Raw genomic sequence first — 18,312 nt, 5'->3', positions numbered from 1 at the left:
TACCATCAAACGACGCTGTTTACATACATATATATTTATTGAGCTCAAAAAATATTTGTTTTTATTAGTACACGCAATGCTCAAGAATATGTGCAGAGTGTGTGGCAGATATGCAGCCTACAAGAATTCGATAAGAATCTTTGAGGATCAAAACATACTTTGGCGCATTCAAGTCCTTACGGGTTTAATTGTAAGTATATTATTTGTTTTTGAGTTGTCAGCTGACACAAATATGTAAATGAAATTAACAATATTGTTATGCAGTTAGAAAATGCAAAATGCTTGCCGAACCTAATATGCATTTGCTGCCAGACAGAATTACGCGAGGCAATCAGATTTTGCGATAGAGTCGTTGCAGCACAGCAGCAGCTCCTGACTGCTTTAAGCGAGGAAGAGCTGAAAGATGTATCCGAGGAGTACAGGGTAGCCGTAATGGAATATGCTGGCAACAGTAGCCAAAAATTAATCAATGCAAGGAACCTTGAGTCACAATCAGATGCCGCGGCTATAAGTGAGCCTGAGCCAGATGAAGAGTTGATAATTAAAGTGCAACAGGAAGATGACGAGATAATTATAGAGGAACACAGCCAGCATGGAGACCTCATAGAGTACGACATAAACCTTGATGATGGTTTAATTAGACAGGAGGATGAAGCACAGAATGCCGGCGCCTTGGAAACAATAGAAAATCCACTTGAGCACCCAAGTGCATTAGTCAGCGATGCCAACGAAGAAAACTCAGCTACCGAAGACTATATCCTGCCTGATAAGGATTCAGATGAGGAGTGTGCAGTTTTGGACAGAGTGTTAAACGACGAGATTGCCATGCAAAGTGTAGGAAGGAAAAAACGAGGACGAAAGCGCGTGGGAAGTCTCATATTTGTTTGTGATGAATGTGGCAATCATATATCTGGACGCATGGCCTTTGAACTGCACTGCAGGCGACATCGTGGAGACAAGCAATTCCAATGCGAGTAAGCATGCCAAAAAAAAATATATTACATTGACGTAATGCACGTCTTATTTCTGTCAGCATATGCCAGGATCGTTTTTGCACCAGCTCCGAACTTAAACGACATATGCGGAGGCACACCGGGGAACGTCCCTTTGCATGCCAATACTGTGGACGCTGCTTCACGGACTATAGCACGCGGCTGAAACACGAGAGGACACATACCAATGAGCGCCCGTATGTGTGCACAAGCTGTGGAAAGGCCTTCACCACCGCCTACATACTCAAGAATCACATGCTCATTCATTCCGGCGAGCGAGCTTTCAGGTGGGGTTCCCTTTTATTATGAAACTTGCAATCGCTTATATTATATTTTTCGCTTACAGTTGCGAGCTGTGCAATAAAACGTTTATACGCCAAACACATTTGGCAACTCATTTTCGGTCCAGCGCCCACAGGCGTAATCTAGAGCAGCAAAACCAGGGAATAAAAGTTACAAGTTAATTGATTTCACAGTTGTATTCAAATATAATAAGCCCAAACTTTTTAACATGTATCTGCTTTTGTATGTGTAGGGTATAATTAAACAATAAATTAAACTTTTAAATTATTATACAATACAAGCTTAACAGTGAAAAAGGTTTCTCAAGTATTAAACGTCTTTGCATCTAAGTGTAACACTTGCAACTAACATTTCGGATATCATATGATCGTGTGGTAAAATCTGAAGTTTATCCAGTACTTATTACTATACTATATGACTACATTTACTAAAAAGTTTCATTAAAGTCCTGAAATGTGAGTTAACTGGTGTCAAAACAAAACATTCGCAGCTTCATTATAAGTAAGAGGAATAGTATAGATAGATTTATATGCTAAAACATATTGTTCAAATTTTTGTGCGATCTTTTTAAAAAGCCAATAATTCGTTTTACAGCACTAATCATAAAAAGGTTGCAGCTATTGCATTCCGCACACATGTGAATGGTAAACTCAATATAAACAGCTGTTGCTTCAAACAAAATTGTTTACTTATTATTTGTGGCGCTCAACCAATTTGTTGTTTTGTTTGAATTGTATTTATACAAGCGCACAATGCTTAAAAACATGTGCAGAGTTTGTGGCAGATATGCCGCTTTCAAAGAATCGTTAAGAATTTTTGATAATAAAGATGTGCTTTGGAGCATTCAAGTCCTTACGGGCTTGACTGTAAGTAATATACTAAATGTTTATCAGCAGACATTGTTTATTATATATCATTTACGGCAACGCAGTTGGAAAATGCTAAATGTTTGCCGGACCTAATATGTATTTGCTGCCAGACTGAATTGCGCGAAGCGATTGGCTTCAGCGATAGGGTAATTGCAGCACAGCAGCAACTTCTGACAGCGTTAGCCGAGGATGAGCTGAAGAATGTATCCGAGGAGTATAGGATAGCCGTGATGGAACTAGCTAGCAACAGTTGCGAAAAATCAATCAACATAAGCAACTCGGGAACACAATCAGAGTCAGAGAAGGAGTTAAAACCGCAACCAGAAGCAGACGAAGTGAATATAGAGGAACATCGCAGACAGGATGAGTTATTGGAGTACGATATTATAATAGATGATGAGGCAGTCATCCAGGAGGCTGAAGCACAAGAGGTCCGAGCTTTGGAGGCCATAGAAAATCTCACCGATGAGCCCCAATGTGCAATTGCCAACGAAGCCGGTGATATTGCAACTAACGAAGATTATATCCTGACTGATAAGGAGTGGAATGGAGAGTGTGTGGTATTGAGCAGGGAGTCGCACGAAGAGATTGCAGCACCAAAAGTTGAAGTCAAGAAAAAACGAGCACGAAAAGGCCTCGGAAATATAATATTCGTTTGTGAGGAATGTGGCATTCACATATCTGGACGCATGTCCTTTGAACTACACTGCAGACGGCATCGTGGAGACAAGCAGTTCCCTTGCGAGTAAGTATACAAAATACGAATAAGCAGCGAATAGAAAATTGATGTAAAACGTTTTGCCTTTCTGCCAGAATTTGCCAGGATCGCTTTTGCACAAGCTCCGAGTTGAAGAGTCACATGCGGAGGCACACCGGTGAACGTCCCTTTGCCTGTCAATACTGTGAGCGCTGCTTCGCGGACAACAGTTCCCGGATAAAGCATCAGCGTACACATACCAATGAACGCCCGTATGCGTGCACAATCTGTGGTAAAGCCTTTACCGCTCCCTACATACTCAAGAATCACATGCTCATTCATTCCGGCGAGCGTGCCTTCAGGTGAGGCTTCGATTAACTGTATGTCACGTAGCAGCTTAATTATTTGCCCTCCAATTACAGCTGCGAGCCTTGCAACAAAACCTTTAGAAGACATACTCATCTAGTTACACATTTTCGGTCCAGCGCCCACAAGCGTAAACGAGAGCGTCAAAACAAGGAAATAAAGAATACAACTTAATTAATAATATGATGTTTTAAGTACGTAAATTAATTAAGAAAATTCGATTGACACTAAATTTAAGCCAAAAGAACAAGGAAACTGTTCATTGCTAAAACAGCATACCAGAAGCTGAGCAGACATACGACTCATTGCATTGCATGTTTTTTAGGAAAACAACAATAAAATATATGATATTTTTTGAGTATATAAACGAAGTTGGCTTTGCTTAATTCGTTGCGACCGCATCTTATCCTTGTCGTTAGCAATTTTGGGGCCTTTCTGCAGAATCCACCATTCTGTTCCATTAATGTTCTGTTTGGTGATGCAAGTTAACTATTTATTTAATTAAATTTGAATTTGCACTTATTATTTGTTCAGTATTCCAACAATTGTTGAAAGTATTGTGAATGATTTAACAGCAGCTAATGCTCCAAAGGCAGTTCAACTGTAACTAATACCACGCCCTGCGACCCGCTGGTAGATTGGGGCAAGATGATTGCATCCACCGGGTGTAACTCATTCGCCTTCTGTTGTGCCACACATGACTTTTCCACATTCTGTTTGTGAGTATTGGAGCGATAGTGAGTCTTTAGATGAGTTGGCCTTGAAAAAGAGCGTTCGCACAAATCGCACCTGTGAAAAATAAGCATATGACTTGAAACAAGGTCACATTAATAAACAATAAAAAATTAATATACATATGAATTGAGAGAATTAATTAATTTGTAGTATGCTCTGAAGATAACAATTTAATATATTGACAAAAGGAGCTTGTTCGGTTTATTGACTCCAAAACCCAGATCTCGAACCGGCTAAGCGTTCAACTTAAAATTAAAAAGTTCGCCAATCATCATATAATGCTGGCTCTGAAAATTATACTGAATTGACAGAGATTACATATGCGGGATTTGAAATGTTTTTAAAAACAAGCTCATCCGACTTTATGAGTTGTAGTATACTTAGAAAATACTATAAAAAATTAAAAAGGTCGCCAATCATCATATAATGCAGGATCTGATATTTAAACTGAACTGACAGAGATTACATATGCGGGCTTTGAAATGTTTTTAAACACAAGCTGAGCCGACTTTATGAATTGGTTTATACTTAAGAAAATATGTATATTTTTGCGACAGCTCGTTAGATTAACTATTAAATACAATCAACACCGATTTTCTGCTCATTACTAAAATAAGTTTTCGAAATGCAGGCAATAACTTTAGAGTTTAAATTAGAGGCAGCCATGCCTGCTCGCTCGGTTGGTCACACACAACATATTACCTTTCTTCATACATAGATAGATATGTATGTGGGTAAGGTATGTACTTATTTCTTTTGAATGGCGAAGAAACCGGTTCTTAACAACAACATGCATATGTATTTATGAATGTATGTGTAGACTCTCGACAAGCCGAAAAGAGCTTTTTCAGTGCCTAGAGTTTAGTCTGAGTCTGTTCGACTTGTACGAGTTTCAAAAAGCAACAGTTTGAGTTAGCTTTCAGGTGAGGCGGCACGATTTCTTTTTGTTTTAATGCACATTTTAAATCTGCGACAAATATTTGCTATATTTAAGCAAAACCAAGTGTGTTAAAAGATACAGTTATACATACAAGAAAAACTTGTATTTAAACTAGAGAGTTTTCTAATTGTGCGTAAATACACGACTTAATCGCGCGACGTTAATACTTGTTGCTCATGGTATAGAGACACTGAATCCATTCAAGGTTGCAGGCGTACTTTTCGAATAGTTCACCTCGCAACAATGAATTGTGTGACTCTTTATTTAAAGTTCAAATCCTAATTGGGTATAATAGAGTACTTTTGATTCCTAATAGGGAATAACATGCAAAGCTGACATTTTTTGTGTGGGCGATACTCAAAGTGCTTAGTCAGGTTTCCATATCGATGATATCATTACAAATTTGTGAGCAGCTGTAGGTGAAAGACCTACTTACATATATCACGGCTATTCTACAACTAAAGGCAGGGTTTAGGGCACAAAAAAGTTAATATGTTGTATTTCTTTAACTTTAATTTTAATAAATCTTTTTTCCTACAGATTCTGCTTTTATAATGAAGAGCAATTTACTTGCCATCTTTGTTCTTGCCACACTCGTGTGTAGCACGTGGGCTACGCTTGGTGGGAAGGCAGTTCTCAAGGAAAAGGATATGATGAGAAAAATTGTATTTGACAAAAAGACACCAGATGTGTTTTATTGTCCAATGCAGAAGCCGTCTTCGATGAACAAAATTATTGTCACGTAAATAGCATTGATATTCCTACTTGGCCAATCGGATTTACTAATATAAATATATATTTACGATTATAAATTCTAACATGATTAGAGCACGGCCCCTACACAAATTGTGCGAATACGAAGGCAACCCATTGCCAGCTGAATATAAATCTGACTGTTACATGGATATTGATGAATCGGATTATGCATGCAAGGAGAAATATAGAATTATGGTAAGCAGTTATCCAATTAAGTAGACTCTATGATCGAATTCCCGATGCTTACAAAATATAACAAACAGCGGATGAATAGAAAAATAAATAGGAAACATGATATTCGGGACGGTCAACCATTATGTTCCTTGCTGATGTTTAAGATTTTATAATGTAACCTCATCCAGGCTTAAATTTGTTAATATTAAATTTGATTATATGTGCTGACATTTGGGACAAAATCCTAATATTTAATCATATTATTTGACAAGTGACTCGTTTGTAATTATAACTAGAGTTATTCACATTTTGCACTTTACACCATGCCCATTTATTTAGTTTATATAATTTACGAATATATTTAATTTAAGTGTTCATATTTATGCTATGTATCCCAATATCATGTGTATTGTTCACGTAGCAGTTGTACATTTAATTGTTGATTAATTTATACCAAATAAGACATTCTAATACTGAGTTTTGTTTAATTACAGAAACGATTCGCCAAAGACGAACCCTAATACAATAATCACAAACAACACAACAAATTTTAACAGCTTATTGTACATTATCATTGCACCATACGCTGGCAGCTTTGAGTAACTGGATAACACGGCTAAATATCACAGTTTTGTTTTGCTGTACTTACATGCATATATACCTATAGATACACTACTTATAAACACATTTGCGAAATAACACATGCCCCATACAAATAAGAAAACTTTAACGATGATTCAAATGCGAGTTAATATCTAAATACTGTTAGTCAGTTGCTTTATCAATCCTATAGTTCAATACAATCGCGGCGAAATTTTTTTCTAAATTACTAATATATTAAAAATAATTCTTGATGTCGACCTATAAAATTAGCTATAGTAGATACGTTTTTGAATATTTTTTGACTGGCGATATATTTTATTTAATTTTAGTAGTAAGTAAGAACGGAACGGAACGACATGCTAAAAATCTGATTTGGTTTTACAAAACTTTATATTTCTATTGTTATAAGACCCATATTATTTATTTTTATCATGTCTTCGTGGTATTTTAAATAGAAACTTGGTTTGGGCTATTTGAGTTATTCGCTTTACAAATATATATTGTGTAAGTAAATAACCTTTGAGCACCTTTATAAGCACCTAACAAGAAAGAGAAGCACCGTATTTGACTTGAATAATCTAAATGTTTTCATTTCGATTTTATGTGCCTATTCAGATGCGTAAATTTCCCCCGGGCAGCGAAGAGCCGTTCAACGGTGCCCGTTTAAAGCGATTCATGACTTATAACAAGGAACTCATCTAAACCGACGGTATTATATGCATATGTGAGAGAACACTATTCATTTTGGGACCTGATTCTAAGCTGGTTTAAATATCGAACGATTAACTAACAGAAAGAAAATTATAATTATAATTTAAGTGAACCGGTTAGATAATAAAGATTGGCTTTTATATACTTGCCTAAACAAACGCTCGCCTGTATGCACCAGATTATGGTTTTTTAATATATAGGAGTTGGTGAACGCCTTGCCGCAGTGCGAACAGACGAAGGGCCGTTCATTGGTGTGGGTCCGCTCGTGACGCAGTCGACCGCTGTAGTTGACGTAAGCTCGCTCACAGAAGCGGCATGGAAATTTCCTGTCTCCAGTGTGCATTACTTGATGGCCCTTCAGCTCGCCGGCGGACAGAAATCGCGCAGAGCACTGCCTGCAAACAAGACACGATTTCTCATAAGCAAGACTGTAATTTTCGCTTAACTTGACCATCTTACTCGCACTGGAAGGGCCTTATGCCACTATGTTTGCGCAGATGTCGGTCAAAGGCGGACTTGCCCGTGACGTTGTTGCCGCACTGATCACAGAAGAACACCGGTAGCTTTTGCTTTCCGCGCGGCTGCTTTGAAACGGTACATTTGGCCAATTTTCGCCGACGTTTTGTTTCCATTGGTGACACATAGTTCTCATCTTCCAGCGAGGAAACATTTGTTGTGTCATCGTTGCCATTGCAGGTTTCCGTGTCCAAATGATCGATACCGTCATCTTCATCAGCTTCATTATTTGGCTGTTCCACTTTTATGAGCACTTCAATGGGACTCAATGGCGCTTCCTCATCCTCGTTTTCGGTTGCACAACGTACACGGGTCCGTGCACTTCGACGTACACAAATGACATGAGTGGACGGCGGACCAGTTGTTTCAGGATCGGGGGTTCCATTGTACTTTTGCGTCCATCTCTTCTGGCTGCGCAGGCAACGCTTGCGAAACTCTATGGCACAGTCCAAATCATTCTGACAGATTTTGCATATAACCTCTGGCAAATCGGGTTTGACCTCCAACTTCACAGTTGGTTTAACAAATTGTTTATAATTTGATCAGTGATTAGACTTTGCATTGACTTACAAAAACGCCGGTAAGTAGCTTTATTTGTCGCAAAAGCTGACGTGCGCTCTTCTCAAATAGATTTATTGCCTTAGTGGCATCAGTGTCGACTGCACAGATGCGGCAAATATTTTGCAGCATATCTCGCAGAAAACTTTAATTGTGCCTCAATCAATAGCAAATGTAAACAAAGCAGCTGTCCCACACCCACAATACCGCTAGCCATTCACCCGGAAGCGTCAACAGGTTGTTGTCGTAATACAGCACTGGCACCAAAGTAAAACTTCAAATTGTAGGTATTCCCACTATTCTATATGTAATTATATTTTCTTGCCTTTCCCTAGCCCAGAATAAAAGTATACAGAAAATTCGGTTTATAAGTATTCAGCTGATTCTGCCTGTGCGTCTTCGTGCTTCTCTACGTTCTGCTTATGCATATTTGAGCGGAAGTGCGTTCTAAGATGAGTCTTACGCTGAAATGACCGTTGACAGATATCACATCTGATGATTCAATTAGAAAATTAGATTTTAGCATTATGATACAATGGACTCAATTACTTGCCTAAACATGCGCTCGCCCGTATGTACCAGCATATGGTTCTTTAGTATATAAGCATTGGTAAACGCCTTGCCGCACTCCGCGCATACAAACGGCCGATCATTGGTATGTATACGCTCATGCTTAAGCCTCCCCGTATAACTCACATATCGGCGATCACAGTATCGGCATGGAAACGGTCGCTCTCCTGTGTGTGTGAGGCCATGGGCGCGTAGCTCAGCAGCAGATAAAAATCGCGCCGAGCACTCTCTACAAAATGTAATTGAATACTTGAAATTTATGCAATGATATGCAGATATTCACAAATTCGAAATCTTACTCGCAGCCAAAGGGACGCTCCCCCGTATGCTTCCGTATGTGGCGATCAAATGATACCTTGCTATTTACATGCGTTCCACATAGCTCGCAGATGTAGATGGCAACTTCTTGCTTGGCTTTTAAAAGTTTTTTACAGCCATTTGTGAAATTTATTGATGGCTTGGGAAGTTCGTATTTATCGCTAATGTCATTTACTTCACTTCTGATATGCTCACTGTCGTCAGTATCGATGTCTGTGCTGGCCTTCATGATGAAGTTAAGGTCCAAATGATCATGCTCCTCAGCTACATCTGTGGAGCCCAAATTGTTGGTAGATTTACATTCTTTAAGCATAACTTGTACTGTTTGCTGTGGCTCTTCCTCCGATTCGCTATCTATATATGTACTGACGACCGTACAGTCGCTCTGGCGAATCGGTGGCCCAGGACTTGGGCTTTCTAAGGGCTCACTTAGGTTGGAGTTATCGCTGACTTCGACATGCGGCTGCCATTTCTTTTGGGTCTTAATGCAAAGCCGCCGAAACGACATGGCCTGCTTGAGATCCGATTGACAGCAAAAACATATTGACACCGGAGCATCTTGCGAATCCCGTAGCTACATTTGATTGCCGAGGATTATTTAAATAAAGTTCATCCCTTCAAATTGACTTACCCATAATCCAGTTAGCATTTGAATATGCCGCACTAACTTTCGGTTTTTTGTTTCGAAAAGATTCAAGCTTTTTTCGCTTGAATTGCTTTTTCCGCAGACGCGGCACATTTTCACCAACATGCTGAGCATGCATTACACTTTGTTGTAATGTGAATTTAAAGAAATGCATTTGCATATAAAAATGTCAGCTGCGTTGACAGTCACACATAAGCGCCGACACTCCCACACACAAACAGTTGGTCCCTAACGTTTATAACGGTTATTCTTTTGAATTCAAATTTTTACCGCCAATATTTTGTATAGTTGGTTGCTTGTGTGAGAAAGTTTAAAAATCAAAAACACTAAAAATTGTATGTAAATAAAATAATATAAAGAAAAAGAGTCTTACTGACTGCATAGAACACCGGTATCGTGTGTATATTTGAGTTTGTTTTTAATGCACTGCTTGAAAGACAATTTAAATTTTGGGAAATATGACTAGAAATTTGGTTGGGGAACAGATTGTGGTTCACTTATGCCTGGGAGCTGTTGTTGTCCTCGTACGATTTGATTTGATTATGTTTCAACTGTAAGTCCTTGTGGAATAGTATCTCATGGCGCAAAGCATCCGCCCGTTCACGCACAATCTTTAAATCTAACAACTCCAAACGGCGTTTCTCGATCTGCACACGAACACGATGCAGCTCTAGTTGTCTCTGTCGTAATGTTGGCAAAGTGCTGTTGGTGCTTCCACTGGATGTGGTCTTGCTCCCATTTCCCTTCGTATTGCCTCCACCAGAAGTCGCTGCTGTTTTGGTACGACGCTTGGTCTTTAAGTTGCAGTTATTGGTGTCGGTATGACTGAAAAATGACGTGCTTGCGGGCAGAGCTGCCATGTGCATAGAAGTGGCTATTTTGCAGGATTTCGACGATTTCAGCAGAGGAATCCGCAACTCTATGGAGCCAGAGCAACACGAGTCGCTGTCATCGGGTACACACATGCGGTTGGCAAACTTGGGCGCAACCTCGCGCACTACAGCCGTCTGATAGGGCGGAAAGAAGCACGTCTCCAATTTCAGGTCTGCAGTAGCGAGCTTGGGCTTAGGCGAGTTTGTCGATCTAGGTGTCGACCGCGAGTCCACGATTAGATCCTTGCTGCGTCGATTCTTTAGAGATTCGTGCGATGGCTTGTAGCGCATCGCCAGGGAAGCTGATGCCTCGATGTCGAGCTTCCTGTTACGTATCCGATCAAACAGATGATGCCAGCATCCAATTGCGCGAGCTCTCTTTGTGCTGGCCAGCTCCTGGATTGATTCGTGCGAAGGCTTGTAGCGCAAGGCCAGACTAGTTGATGATCTGGTTGCCGCCTCCTTCAAAGTTTTTTGGTCGTTTATTATGAGCAGATATTTACCATCGGAAGAAGCCAAGGTTTGTGACTTGCTAGTACTCGGCAGGTCGTGCTCGGAATTAGAGCTAGACGGGTTCTTAGACTGATGGGCCGGTGACAAGCTTCTATAGTTTACAACGGAATCGTAGACTTCCTCCTCTCCGTCGCATACCTTCCACATCACGCGACGGCTGCTGCTCGACTGGGACTGCGTTGGCCCAACATTCTCCACTAGACGGTGTTTAAACGAAAATTGCTCATCTGAGAAAAATCTACAGAACTCAGCGCTTACCAGACTTCTGATTTTTATCCATAGCGAACTTGTGCTACTTGATGTTGGGTTGAAATGAGAGCCCCTGAAAATCTGAAACAAATGTATGTGTATAGTGTTTTTTTTAGAAAACTGAATTAAGTCTTGATTGAGTAAACTCAATATTCGCCAAAAAAAAAACAAGTATTACATTAACAGAGCCTACTATACATCCATGCATTTGGGATTAACTAAAAACCATAAACATTTGTTTTCTTGTTCTTTAATTGGTATTTTTTATCAAGTGTATATAATTTGTCATAAAATGTGTGTTTTTTTTTTAATTTTCATTCGTTATAACTAAATTTTGTTATATCCATTGGTTGTTCGATTATCGCATTTTAAAAATTGTGTTAACATTTTGCATTTTAACAGAAATTATATATATATAAGTATTATACAATTTAAGTTGCCAACATAGGATTAGTTTAGGTGTGTCTTACTTCTTTTAAATGTTTTTGATTTAATGGGTTCGCGTTGCACCAATAAATAGCATGAGATTTTGGTCTGACTAGAAGAAGTTCATCGAGAAGCAACCACAAAGTTGACCCAACGATCTTAAGAAACAGATTGACTAGCATTTGGTGTGCAGACTTTTATGAGATGCAATGAGTTGAAATGGATTTCGAGGGTGGGGAAACATTTTGTAAATGTGTTAAGTGTCTCATCTATGTTTCAATTCGCATCTACTTATACATTGATTTACAATGGTTTTCACTAGATTTATATAAAGTAGTTCTTTAAAGTACACACATTGCCTTTTGAACTTGTCGTCGGCCAGTTTTGAAATTTTCTATTTTAATTGTATTTGTTACGGTTTTACTTTAAGTATTAACTATTCTTTGCATTATTGTTGGGTTTTCTTATTTTATTTTCTTGACTAGGCAATAACATGTTTTCCATTGGTATTTTGGTTGTTTTAATTATGTACTAATATGCCTAAGGGCTCGAGTTTGTTAATTTATGTTATTTTTACATATTAAGTTTGAATTCTCCTGGGCGTGGGTTGCACATTTCTTATGTGTACAAAAAATTGTTTGTCTTACAAATGTGAAAATGAATCAAGTTCGAGCTTTTTGGCTGTCTTGTTGTATTGGTTCCAATTGATGCTTAAATGTTAACAATTATTCTCGTATATAAAACCGTTTTAAGTAAATGTATATGTATATATATACACATATATGTATGTATGCTATCATCAACCTTACAATACACAAGTAGAGATGTATATACTATATGCTATATGTTATATATGTATATGTATATATGTTGGCTTGCGGACCATCTCATTTCTCATGTCTCATTATTCAATTCATCTGTTTGTATATTGCTAATCTCTGTTATTATTTTGTTTTTTTTTTTTGAGTACATACGTATATATACATATATATGCAGTACAGTGTAAATGTCTCGTCTTGCGGCTGTTGCTTTTATGTTACTAATCATAAGTTACTGGACGACACATTGAAAATACGAAGACTATGGCGTACCACACCTCGGTCAGGTAGAGTGCGATCTGCAGCGTACAAAGGCAGTATTCCAGACGCAGCCTGTAGGTCTGCAGCAGCAGCAGATACGAGACGCCCAGAAAGCAGGGGGCGGTCAGAAAGACCGACAGTATGGCAGACCAGCCTGCAGATAAAAAAGCAAAACATTAGTCCAAACAAAAACAACATTGATAACAACTATAAATAGACAATGTGCCAAATTGAAAAAAAAAAACTATGCCAATCTGAACGGCCGCCAATGACGCCTACCTCGCTCGGCCAGCGTCCCCTTGCGCCCCATTATTAAACGAAACGTCTCCACAACTATAAAGCTTATCATCACCGCCGAGTCCTGAGCTAGCGTGTGACCCGTATAGCTCAGATTGATTGCCTTCAGCAATCCCATGGCCATTTCGCAGCAGGCGAACATGCCAAAGTAGAAGCTGTTCAAGTAGATTAGCACCTCGTAGTTCATGCTGGGATTCGGCTTCTTTGGCACCAGCGGCGGCGGTCGCTTTGGCGGCATTTTAACTAACTAGCTTACGCTGACCCTCGCCCTCCCACGCGCTACCACGTATCCACTGAATTCACTGTTTCGCTGTGATCCCGGCAGCGATCGCGTCGACGCGCTCTACGTTGCTCACGTTGGGCGCTATATTTTTAGACTGAACATAATAATAATGTAGACCTGATGTGTCGGCCATTGGCTCAGTTGTTGCCGTTTGCTGCTGTTGTCGCCGCTCATTTTGTTGTTATTTATTTGAATTATTATGTGTTGGTCGTTGTCGCCTTTGGGCACTTAAAATCTGTTTCTTAGTTGTGTTTAGCTGCATTTTGGCCAGGGCTGCCCAATGAATGACCTGCCCCCAGATGACACAAATAGCAAACTAAAACAAATCAAATGTAAAAAGTAACTTAAAGCTTAAAAAACAATTAATTACAATTAATATTCTTCAAATAAGAAAACAGATATTAGGTCGCCAATTTGGCTGTGGAGAAATTCTTATTAAATTCTATTTTATACTCGACTTTAAGTAGTCCTCTCTCTCTCTTAACTCTTGTTGTTGGTAAAATACTGGCTACATTATAGATATTGTTCATATATGTACATAATGAAATTCTAATTAACAGATTTAAAGATAATTATACTGAATATTGTAAATGGCATTCTTTTAGCGAAATAAGTTCGTGTCTAAATATAACTTTTAGTAACTTGTAGTTAATGCATCTTCTGTAATATAATTTTCAAATCTCTGTTTGGGAATTCGATGAATTAAAACATATTCTATAATTCTGCATTTAATTCGTTTAAGTCTACATTCACTCTATACTTTCCATTTGTGTTATTACATGTTATAATTAATGAAATGAAATGTAAATATTTCTGTAGAAAGTTCTTTTGGAGATTGATCGCATCTATCGAGTCTAGCTGGCCTAATCTAAGTAGCCGTCTCCCGGTTGGCTTCGTATATACTATTACACTTGAATTAGAAGTGTGTATTGCACCTATAATGAGCAGCGACAACGATGCCAGCCGGCGCTGCGACTGTGCCAGAGACGACTACTTATGTGGAGAGTGCACTCGTATAAGTATATAATTTTAGATCATTATAAGCGTATAAAAATACACCAACAACGAGCGAGTCCGAGTCAATGCGCCAGGCGACAAAGGCCGGACAAAAGAATGCGCTCCGAATTCAAATCAAATGCCGCTTTTGATCGAAACGGACGAGTCGAGTCGCGTTGCGTTGCGTCGCGATATGTTGCCCAACACGTAATAAACCTTATATAAGATATATATGTTTTTTATACAAACCTCGTTAGTAAAGCGTTTGCTCGGTTCCTTATCGGTATTATGTGGTTGGCATTGTTTCTTTGTTCGGTTCTTGGTGCTGCGAGAACTGACTGCAGGAATACGCCAGCGTATTTGTGGTTTGTTCAATTATAATATCTTGTCTTCCATAGACCTCTTCTATATGAAGTGTTGATCCTTAAAGTCGTTGGTGTGTGTGCGTGTGTGCTTTAGTGGCTTACATCCTACATCCAAATCGCTCAACGTAAACGTAAACTGCTTCACATAATTATACCAAATGATGCGTTGTCGTCGTCGTTCTGTTCCATCTCCAGCTCCAGCTCCAGCTGCAGGTGCTAGTCCCGCACCTGGGTCAAGCAATGCTGCCGTTGGCTTGGCCATGGACATCGACGTGGCAACGTTGACCAACTGCTAGGTGTATGTAACGGGTCGACACATTGTACAAATGAATATGCTGGCATAGACTAGTTCAGCACCTTGTAGGGTGATCATTAAGGCACTCAGAATAATTTCGAGTTTGAGAACATAAGTTTGAAAACAACACAAATAGATAACAATAGCAAGACTGGGCAGTGTTAATATTACGGATGCGGTCGCTTGCCAGCCTGTGGGATCACAAAAATAAGAAATGAGAGCAATTAGTAAAACTGTTGAAATGCCTTTAGACAGGCAAGTAATTAAATAGATGCCCTATAATATCAAGGGTTCTTAAAAATAATTATAGACGAAGCAAAAAAGTGCGTTCTATTCAATGATAGTTGAGTTTTAGTATTTTGTACAAAAACTAAGAGTTACTTATTATGAAGACAAGCTCATTGGAAAACCTCAATTGAGCTTGGTTTGTGAAGATAAAAACTGGAAAAACTCATTATCGAAAGAAGTTATCCTGAAGGTTTTGATATACAAATTAAGCTGCCTCCACGACAAACATTAATCAATTAATTAGCTTACCAATAATAGACGTAGCTAAATTGATAAGCAATTATACTAAGCCTTATTTCTGTATCTGAATTCGATCAGCTCTGCTTTGTTTGTAAACAAAACAAGCAAGAGGGTTCTGTTTAGCAATGCCCGACTAGGGAATACCCTGAAGTGACTGAGCTTCCTTATCTTTCAGATCAACTCTGTAGGAAATGCTTTCTTAAATATGTTCGCTGTTTAACGTCGGATCTATATGAAGCTTACTGACATCCGACTATGTTTAAATACAAAAGACAATAGAACCAAATATGTTAAGAGGAAACGGTAGGAGATATCCCAAACTGAAATAGTCTGGATCTCGTCTCTAGCTCTCATATACTCTAAAATATTGCTTAAAAGCAGGAACGGGGCGAAATATAGATGATTTGCAATTAAATCTTTTGTACACGCACACGCACAAACTTAAAGTTTCTAGCTCTTCAAATGCCTGAAAGGTAAACTGTTTTGGGTTAATATAAATTTAATAGAACGGCGTTAAGCTACGGTAGTCGATATATTTGACTATAACATTTACTATATTCCTGGTCCAGTTCATTATGGGATCATAAATGTCTTCTTCTGCATTTTACATATAGCTTTACTATTTAATTACATCTCTTTATAACATTTTTTTAATTTTATCTGGATTATAACTGGTTTTCGAAAATGTATTCCTTAGGAAATAGGTGGGTAAGGTTCCCAATGTTTAACTGTTAAGACTAGATACAGAAGGTTTGCCCATTTTAGGACTAAGGGGAGGAGGACTCCAAATAAAAACAGAAATATAATTTCTTAAATCCAACCGGTTTGTAGAGTTTCGTTCACAATTTTCAGACAATAAAAAATTTTTCAGTTCGATTGAAAGCCGGTTCGCATCCCTTAGCTTCATCTAAAGATATGAGCAAAATTACGCATACGCCATGTTGCGTGTGAACACGTTTCTGAGTAGTGGAGAGGGGTGAGGCCCCGGGAACGGGAGTAAGGAGGGGGTGGGAATACAAAGCAATGATGACGCTTGTCGCGCCATGAAGACCGCAACAAATAATTCGAACATGTCATCATAGCAGCCACATCCACCACCCCCAACAGCCTCCAGCTCCAGCTCGTCAGTCAACTGTTGAGTTGTCCGCACCGCACAGCTCATTAAGTAAACAAATACGAGTGGTAAACATAAAAGGAGCGCTACCCATGTATTTAAGTATACACGTATGTACCGTATGTGCGTGTGTGTGTGTGTGTGTTTATGTGTGTCGAAGAGGAGGCGTATTCGACTTCGCCCTTCTTTGGATTACTCACCACGATCGCTGAGGCTACTCTTGCGGCCAAAGACAATGCGCAGCGTTTCGATGATGCACAGCGAGAGAAGAATGGTCGCCTCACGTGACAGAACGTTTTCGCCATAATTCAGATTGATTGCCTTTAGCACGCCCACGCCCACCTCGAAGGCGGCATACATGCCAAAATAGAACGAGTTCAAATACATGAGTATCTCATATATGAGGCTGGCGTTCATCTTGCTGTTGTTGTGGCTGTTGCTGCTGCCGCTGCCGCTTCTATTGTTGCTGTTGTTGTTCTTGTTGCCGTCAACCTAGGGCAGACACTGCCCTTCGTTGCCCGCTGTCACCGGGGCAGCTTGAAGCAGCAGCAGCGCTGCTGATGTATGAAGAGATGTTCGATTTAAAGTTGTTTTTGTAGTTTATGTAGACAAGTGGTCCAGGCAGCAGCAGCAGCAGCAGGTGGCTCATACGCACACACACATGCTGACATATATGTAATTGTGTGGAAGTGCGTGTGTGTGCGTGGCACTGGGCGGGGAACTGGAACTGTTTTGCCTTGACTTGACGGCGCTCCGCTCTTGGTGTATTTTTAATTGTGTCTGCCCATATGCATATTTATTTTATCGCCTTATCGTTTGCTTTTCTTGTTGTTGTTACTGCTGCTGCTGTTGTTGTTTGTCGTTGTCATGGAAATCTCCTCGTTGCGCTGGTAACACAGTAACGTGAAGTACGTTTGTACATGTGGGTGTGTGTGTTACTATTTAGTATATGCGTGAAAATTGTTAAAAAACAACGACGGCGCTTATATAAAAACCAATTTAGCAATTGCTGCTCCGCTCTTGCACACGCACACAACAACAATGCCGCGTAACTTTCTGACACGCATACGAATACAGCCCACTGCCAAAGGTTTGACACGCCATACAAACAAAGTGGCTTTCTTTTGCAGGCCTTTTTGGCTTTTCACGTAAATAAATTACAAATTTTTGGCTTTTATGGTGCTGTTGTACTTTGGCTGCACATGTGGAGTATATTTGGATTGTTCATGAGTGAACATAAGAGTTGTTCACTGAACTGGGTTAATGAGCTTGTTCTTTTTAACAGTTCTATTTCACAGTAGTTCCTTTACTCATTCGTTCCTGTGCTCTGTCAAACAAGTTTCTATAAGGAATGTTTGGATATTTAAGTGTGTTTCATAAATTTGACAACAAATAAAATATTAAGAAAAAAAAACGCAAACACAATCGCATTTTAATCATTATTTGTTTTAATAGAGATGTCGATTTTTGTATCAGCTACGAATTTGAAGAATATATTACAGTTTGGCGGTATATTGATTCTGAATTGTACATGAATGAGT

At 39.2% G+C, this 18,312-nt stretch overlaps 7 protein-coding genes across 11 annotated transcripts; 2 read left to right on the top strand and 5 right to left on the bottom strand.

Annotated features, from left to right (window-relative positions):
- The first annotated feature begins 13 nt into the window (after positions 1-13).
- Positions 14-3,594, top strand: LOC135437053 (gastrula zinc finger protein xFG20-1-like). The gene is made up of 8 exons (XM_064694877.1): positions 14-190; positions 265-974; positions 1,034-1,279; positions 1,339-1,451; positions 1,959-2,161; positions 2,227-2,909; positions 2,978-3,223; positions 3,284-3,594. Exons 1-8 carry the CDS (start codon positions 77-79, stop codon positions 3,399-3,401), a joined length of 2,433 nt encoding a protein of 810 aa, XP_064550947.1. The 5' UTR covers positions 14-76; the 3' UTR covers positions 3,402-3,594.
- A 112-nt stretch (positions 3,595-3,706) lies between these two features.
- On the bottom strand, positions 3,707-8,419 carry LOC135436023 (transcription factor Ouib). Its single transcript, XM_064693394.1, has 4 exons — positions 8,233-8,419; positions 7,606-8,168; positions 7,296-7,541; positions 3,707-4,016 (listed from the first exon to the last, which is right to left on the bottom strand). Exons 1-4 carry the CDS (start codon positions 8,350-8,352, stop codon positions 3,806-3,808), a joined length of 1,140 nt encoding a protein of 379 aa, XP_064549464.1. The 5' UTR covers positions 8,353-8,419; the 3' UTR covers positions 3,707-3,805.
- LOC135436026 (uncharacterized) lies at positions 4,844-7,304 on the top strand. Of its 4 annotated transcripts, XR_010437468.1 has the most exons (5): positions 4,850-4,885; positions 5,443-5,644; positions 5,730-5,853; positions 6,327-6,473; positions 7,051-7,304. XR_010437468.1 is itself a non-coding variant. In XM_064693398.1 (4 exons), exons 2-4 carry the CDS (start codon positions 5,457-5,459, stop codon positions 7,135-7,137), a joined length of 399 nt encoding a protein of 132 aa, XP_064549468.1. In that variant the 5' UTR covers positions 4,844-4,885; positions 5,443-5,456; the 3' UTR covers positions 7,138-7,304. The 4 variants fall into 4 exon arrangements, 3 of the variants coding, with proteins under 3 accessions (XP_064549468.1, XP_064549470.1, XP_064549469.1); XM_064693398.1 differs by lacking the exon at positions 6,327-6,473 and having other exon boundaries at positions 4,844-4,885; XM_064693400.1 differs by lacking the exon at positions 7,051-7,304 and having other exon boundaries at positions 4,849-4,885; positions 6,327-6,647.
- Positions 8,420-8,501: 82 nt separating the features above from the next.
- LOC135436025 (transcription factor Ouib-like) lies at positions 8,502-10,077 on the bottom strand. Of its 2 annotated transcripts, XM_064693396.1 has the most exons (4): positions 9,740-9,948; positions 9,090-9,682; positions 8,774-9,019; positions 8,502-8,712 (listed from the first exon to the last, which is right to left on the bottom strand). In XM_064693396.1, the coding sequence occupies exons 1-4, from the start codon at positions 9,866-9,868 to the stop codon at positions 8,586-8,588; spliced, it is 1,095 nt and encodes a 364-aa protein (XP_064549466.1). In that variant the 5' UTR covers positions 9,869-9,948; the 3' UTR covers positions 8,502-8,585. The 2 variants fall into 2 exon arrangements, with proteins under 2 accessions (XP_064549466.1, XP_064549467.1); XM_064693397.1 differs by lacking the exon at positions 8,502-8,712 and having other exon boundaries at positions 8,780-9,039; positions 9,740-10,077.
- A 50-nt stretch (positions 10,078-10,127) lies between these two features.
- On the bottom strand, positions 10,128-11,560 carry LOC135436024 (uncharacterized). The gene is made up of 2 exons (XM_064693395.1): positions 11,398-11,560; positions 10,128-11,336 (listed from the first exon to the last, which is right to left on the bottom strand). Exons 1-2 carry the CDS (start codon positions 11,417-11,419, stop codon positions 10,252-10,254), a joined length of 1,107 nt encoding a protein of 368 aa, XP_064549465.1. The 5' UTR covers positions 11,420-11,560; the 3' UTR covers positions 10,128-10,251.
- A 1,195-nt stretch (positions 11,561-12,755) lies between these two features.
- Positions 12,756-13,650, bottom strand: LOC135435958 (uncharacterized). Its single transcript, XM_064693250.1, has 2 exons — positions 13,173-13,650; positions 12,756-13,047 (listed from the first exon to the last, which is right to left on the bottom strand). The coding sequence occupies exons 1-2, from the start codon at positions 13,426-13,428 to the stop codon at positions 12,854-12,856; spliced, it is 450 nt and encodes a 149-aa protein (XP_064549320.1). The 5' UTR covers positions 13,429-13,650; the 3' UTR covers positions 12,756-12,853.
- A 1,419-nt stretch (positions 13,651-15,069) lies between these two features.
- Positions 15,070-17,996, bottom strand: TMEM216 (Transmembrane protein 216). Its single transcript, XM_064693251.1, has 2 exons — positions 16,972-17,996; positions 15,070-15,320 (listed from the first exon to the last, which is right to left on the bottom strand). Exons 1-2 carry the CDS (start codon positions 17,186-17,188, stop codon positions 15,127-15,129), a joined length of 411 nt encoding a protein of 136 aa, XP_064549321.1. The 5' UTR covers positions 17,189-17,996; the 3' UTR covers positions 15,070-15,126.
- Positions 17,997-18,312: the final 316 nt, after the last annotated feature.

Source organism: Drosophila montana, unplaced genomic scaffold, assembly GCF_035044405.1.
Source record: "Drosophila montana isolate Dmon_TW-CO22-7 unplaced genomic scaffold, ASM3504440v1 contig_3733_1, whole genome shotgun sequence".
Lineage (NCBI taxonomy): Eukaryota > Metazoa > Arthropoda > Insecta > Diptera > Drosophilidae > Drosophila > Drosophila montana.
Note: the sequence above shows the minus strand (reverse complement) of the source record. Positions and strands in the feature narration are given on the sequence as shown.

Bases quoted from the DNA above. Each gene is read 5' to 3' on its own strand.
- LOC135437053 (XM_064694877.1), top strand. From the start codon at position 77: ATGCTCAAGAATATGTGCAGAGTGTGTGGCAGATATGCAGCCTACAAG. The intron at 975-1,033 runs GTAAGCATGCCA...TATTTCTGTCAG, and splicing joins GACAAGCAATTCCAATGCGA to CATATGCCAGGATCGTTTTT. The intron at 1,452-1,958 runs GTTAATTGATTT...CAATATAAACAG, and splicing joins CCAGGGAATAAAAGTTACAA to CTGTTGCTTCAAACAAAATT.
- LOC135436026 (XM_064693398.1), top strand. From the start codon at position 5,457: ATGAAGAGCAATTTACTTGCCATCTTTGTTCTTGCCACACTCGTGTGT. The intron at 5,645-5,729 runs GTAAATAGCATT...TAACATGATTAG, and splicing joins ATGAACAAAATTATTGTCAC to AGCACGGCCCCTACACAAAT. The intron at 5,854-7,050 runs GTAAGCAGTTAT...GTGCCTATTCAG, and splicing joins AGGAGAAATATAGAATTATG to ATGCGTAAATTTCCCCCGGG.
- LOC135436023 (XM_064693394.1), bottom strand. From the start codon at position 8,352: ATGCTGCAAAATATTTGCCGCATCTGTGCAGTCGACACTGATGCCACT. The intron at 8,169-8,232 runs GTAAGTCAATGC...CCAACTGTGAAG, and splicing joins AGCTACTTACCGGCGTTTTT to TTGGAGGTCAAACCCGATTT. The intron at 4,017-7,295 runs GCAAGTATATAA...TATTTTTCACAG, and splicing joins ACAGGCGAGCGTTTGTTTAG to GTGCGATTTGTGCGAACGCT.
- LOC135436025 (XM_064693396.1), bottom strand. From the start codon at position 9,868: ATGCTCAGCATGTTGGTGAAAATGTGCCGCGTCTGCGGAAAAAGCAAT. The intron at 9,020-9,089 runs GTAAGATTTCGA...TACATTTTGTAG, and splicing joins GAGCGTCCCTTTGGCTGCGA to AGAGTGCTCGGCGCGATTTT. The intron at 8,713-8,773 runs GCAAGTAATTGA...TTGAATCATCAG, and splicing joins ACGGGCGAGCGCATGTTTAG to ATGTGATATCTGTCAACGGT.
- LOC135436024 (XM_064693395.1), bottom strand. From the start codon at position 11,419: ATGGATAAAAATCAGAAGTCTG. The intron at 11,337-11,397 runs GTAAGCGCTGAG...AACACCGTCTAG, and splicing joins GGATAAAAATCAGAAGTCTG to TGGAGAATGTTGGGCCAACG.
- LOC135435958 (XM_064693250.1), bottom strand. From the start codon at position 13,428: ATGCCGCCAAAGCGACCGCCGCCGCTGGTGCCAAAGAAGCCGAATCCC. The intron at 13,048-13,172 runs GTAGGCGTCATT...TTTTATCTGCAG, and splicing joins GGGGACGCTGGCCGAGCGAG to GCTGGTCTGCCATACTGTCG.
- TMEM216 (XM_064693251.1), bottom strand. From the start codon at position 17,188: ATGAACGCCAGCCTCATATATGAGATACTCATGTATTTGAACTCGTTC. The intron at 15,321-16,971 runs GTGAGTAATCCA...GTGATCCCACAG, and splicing joins GAGTAGCCTCAGCGATCGTG to GCTGGCAAGCGACCGCATCC.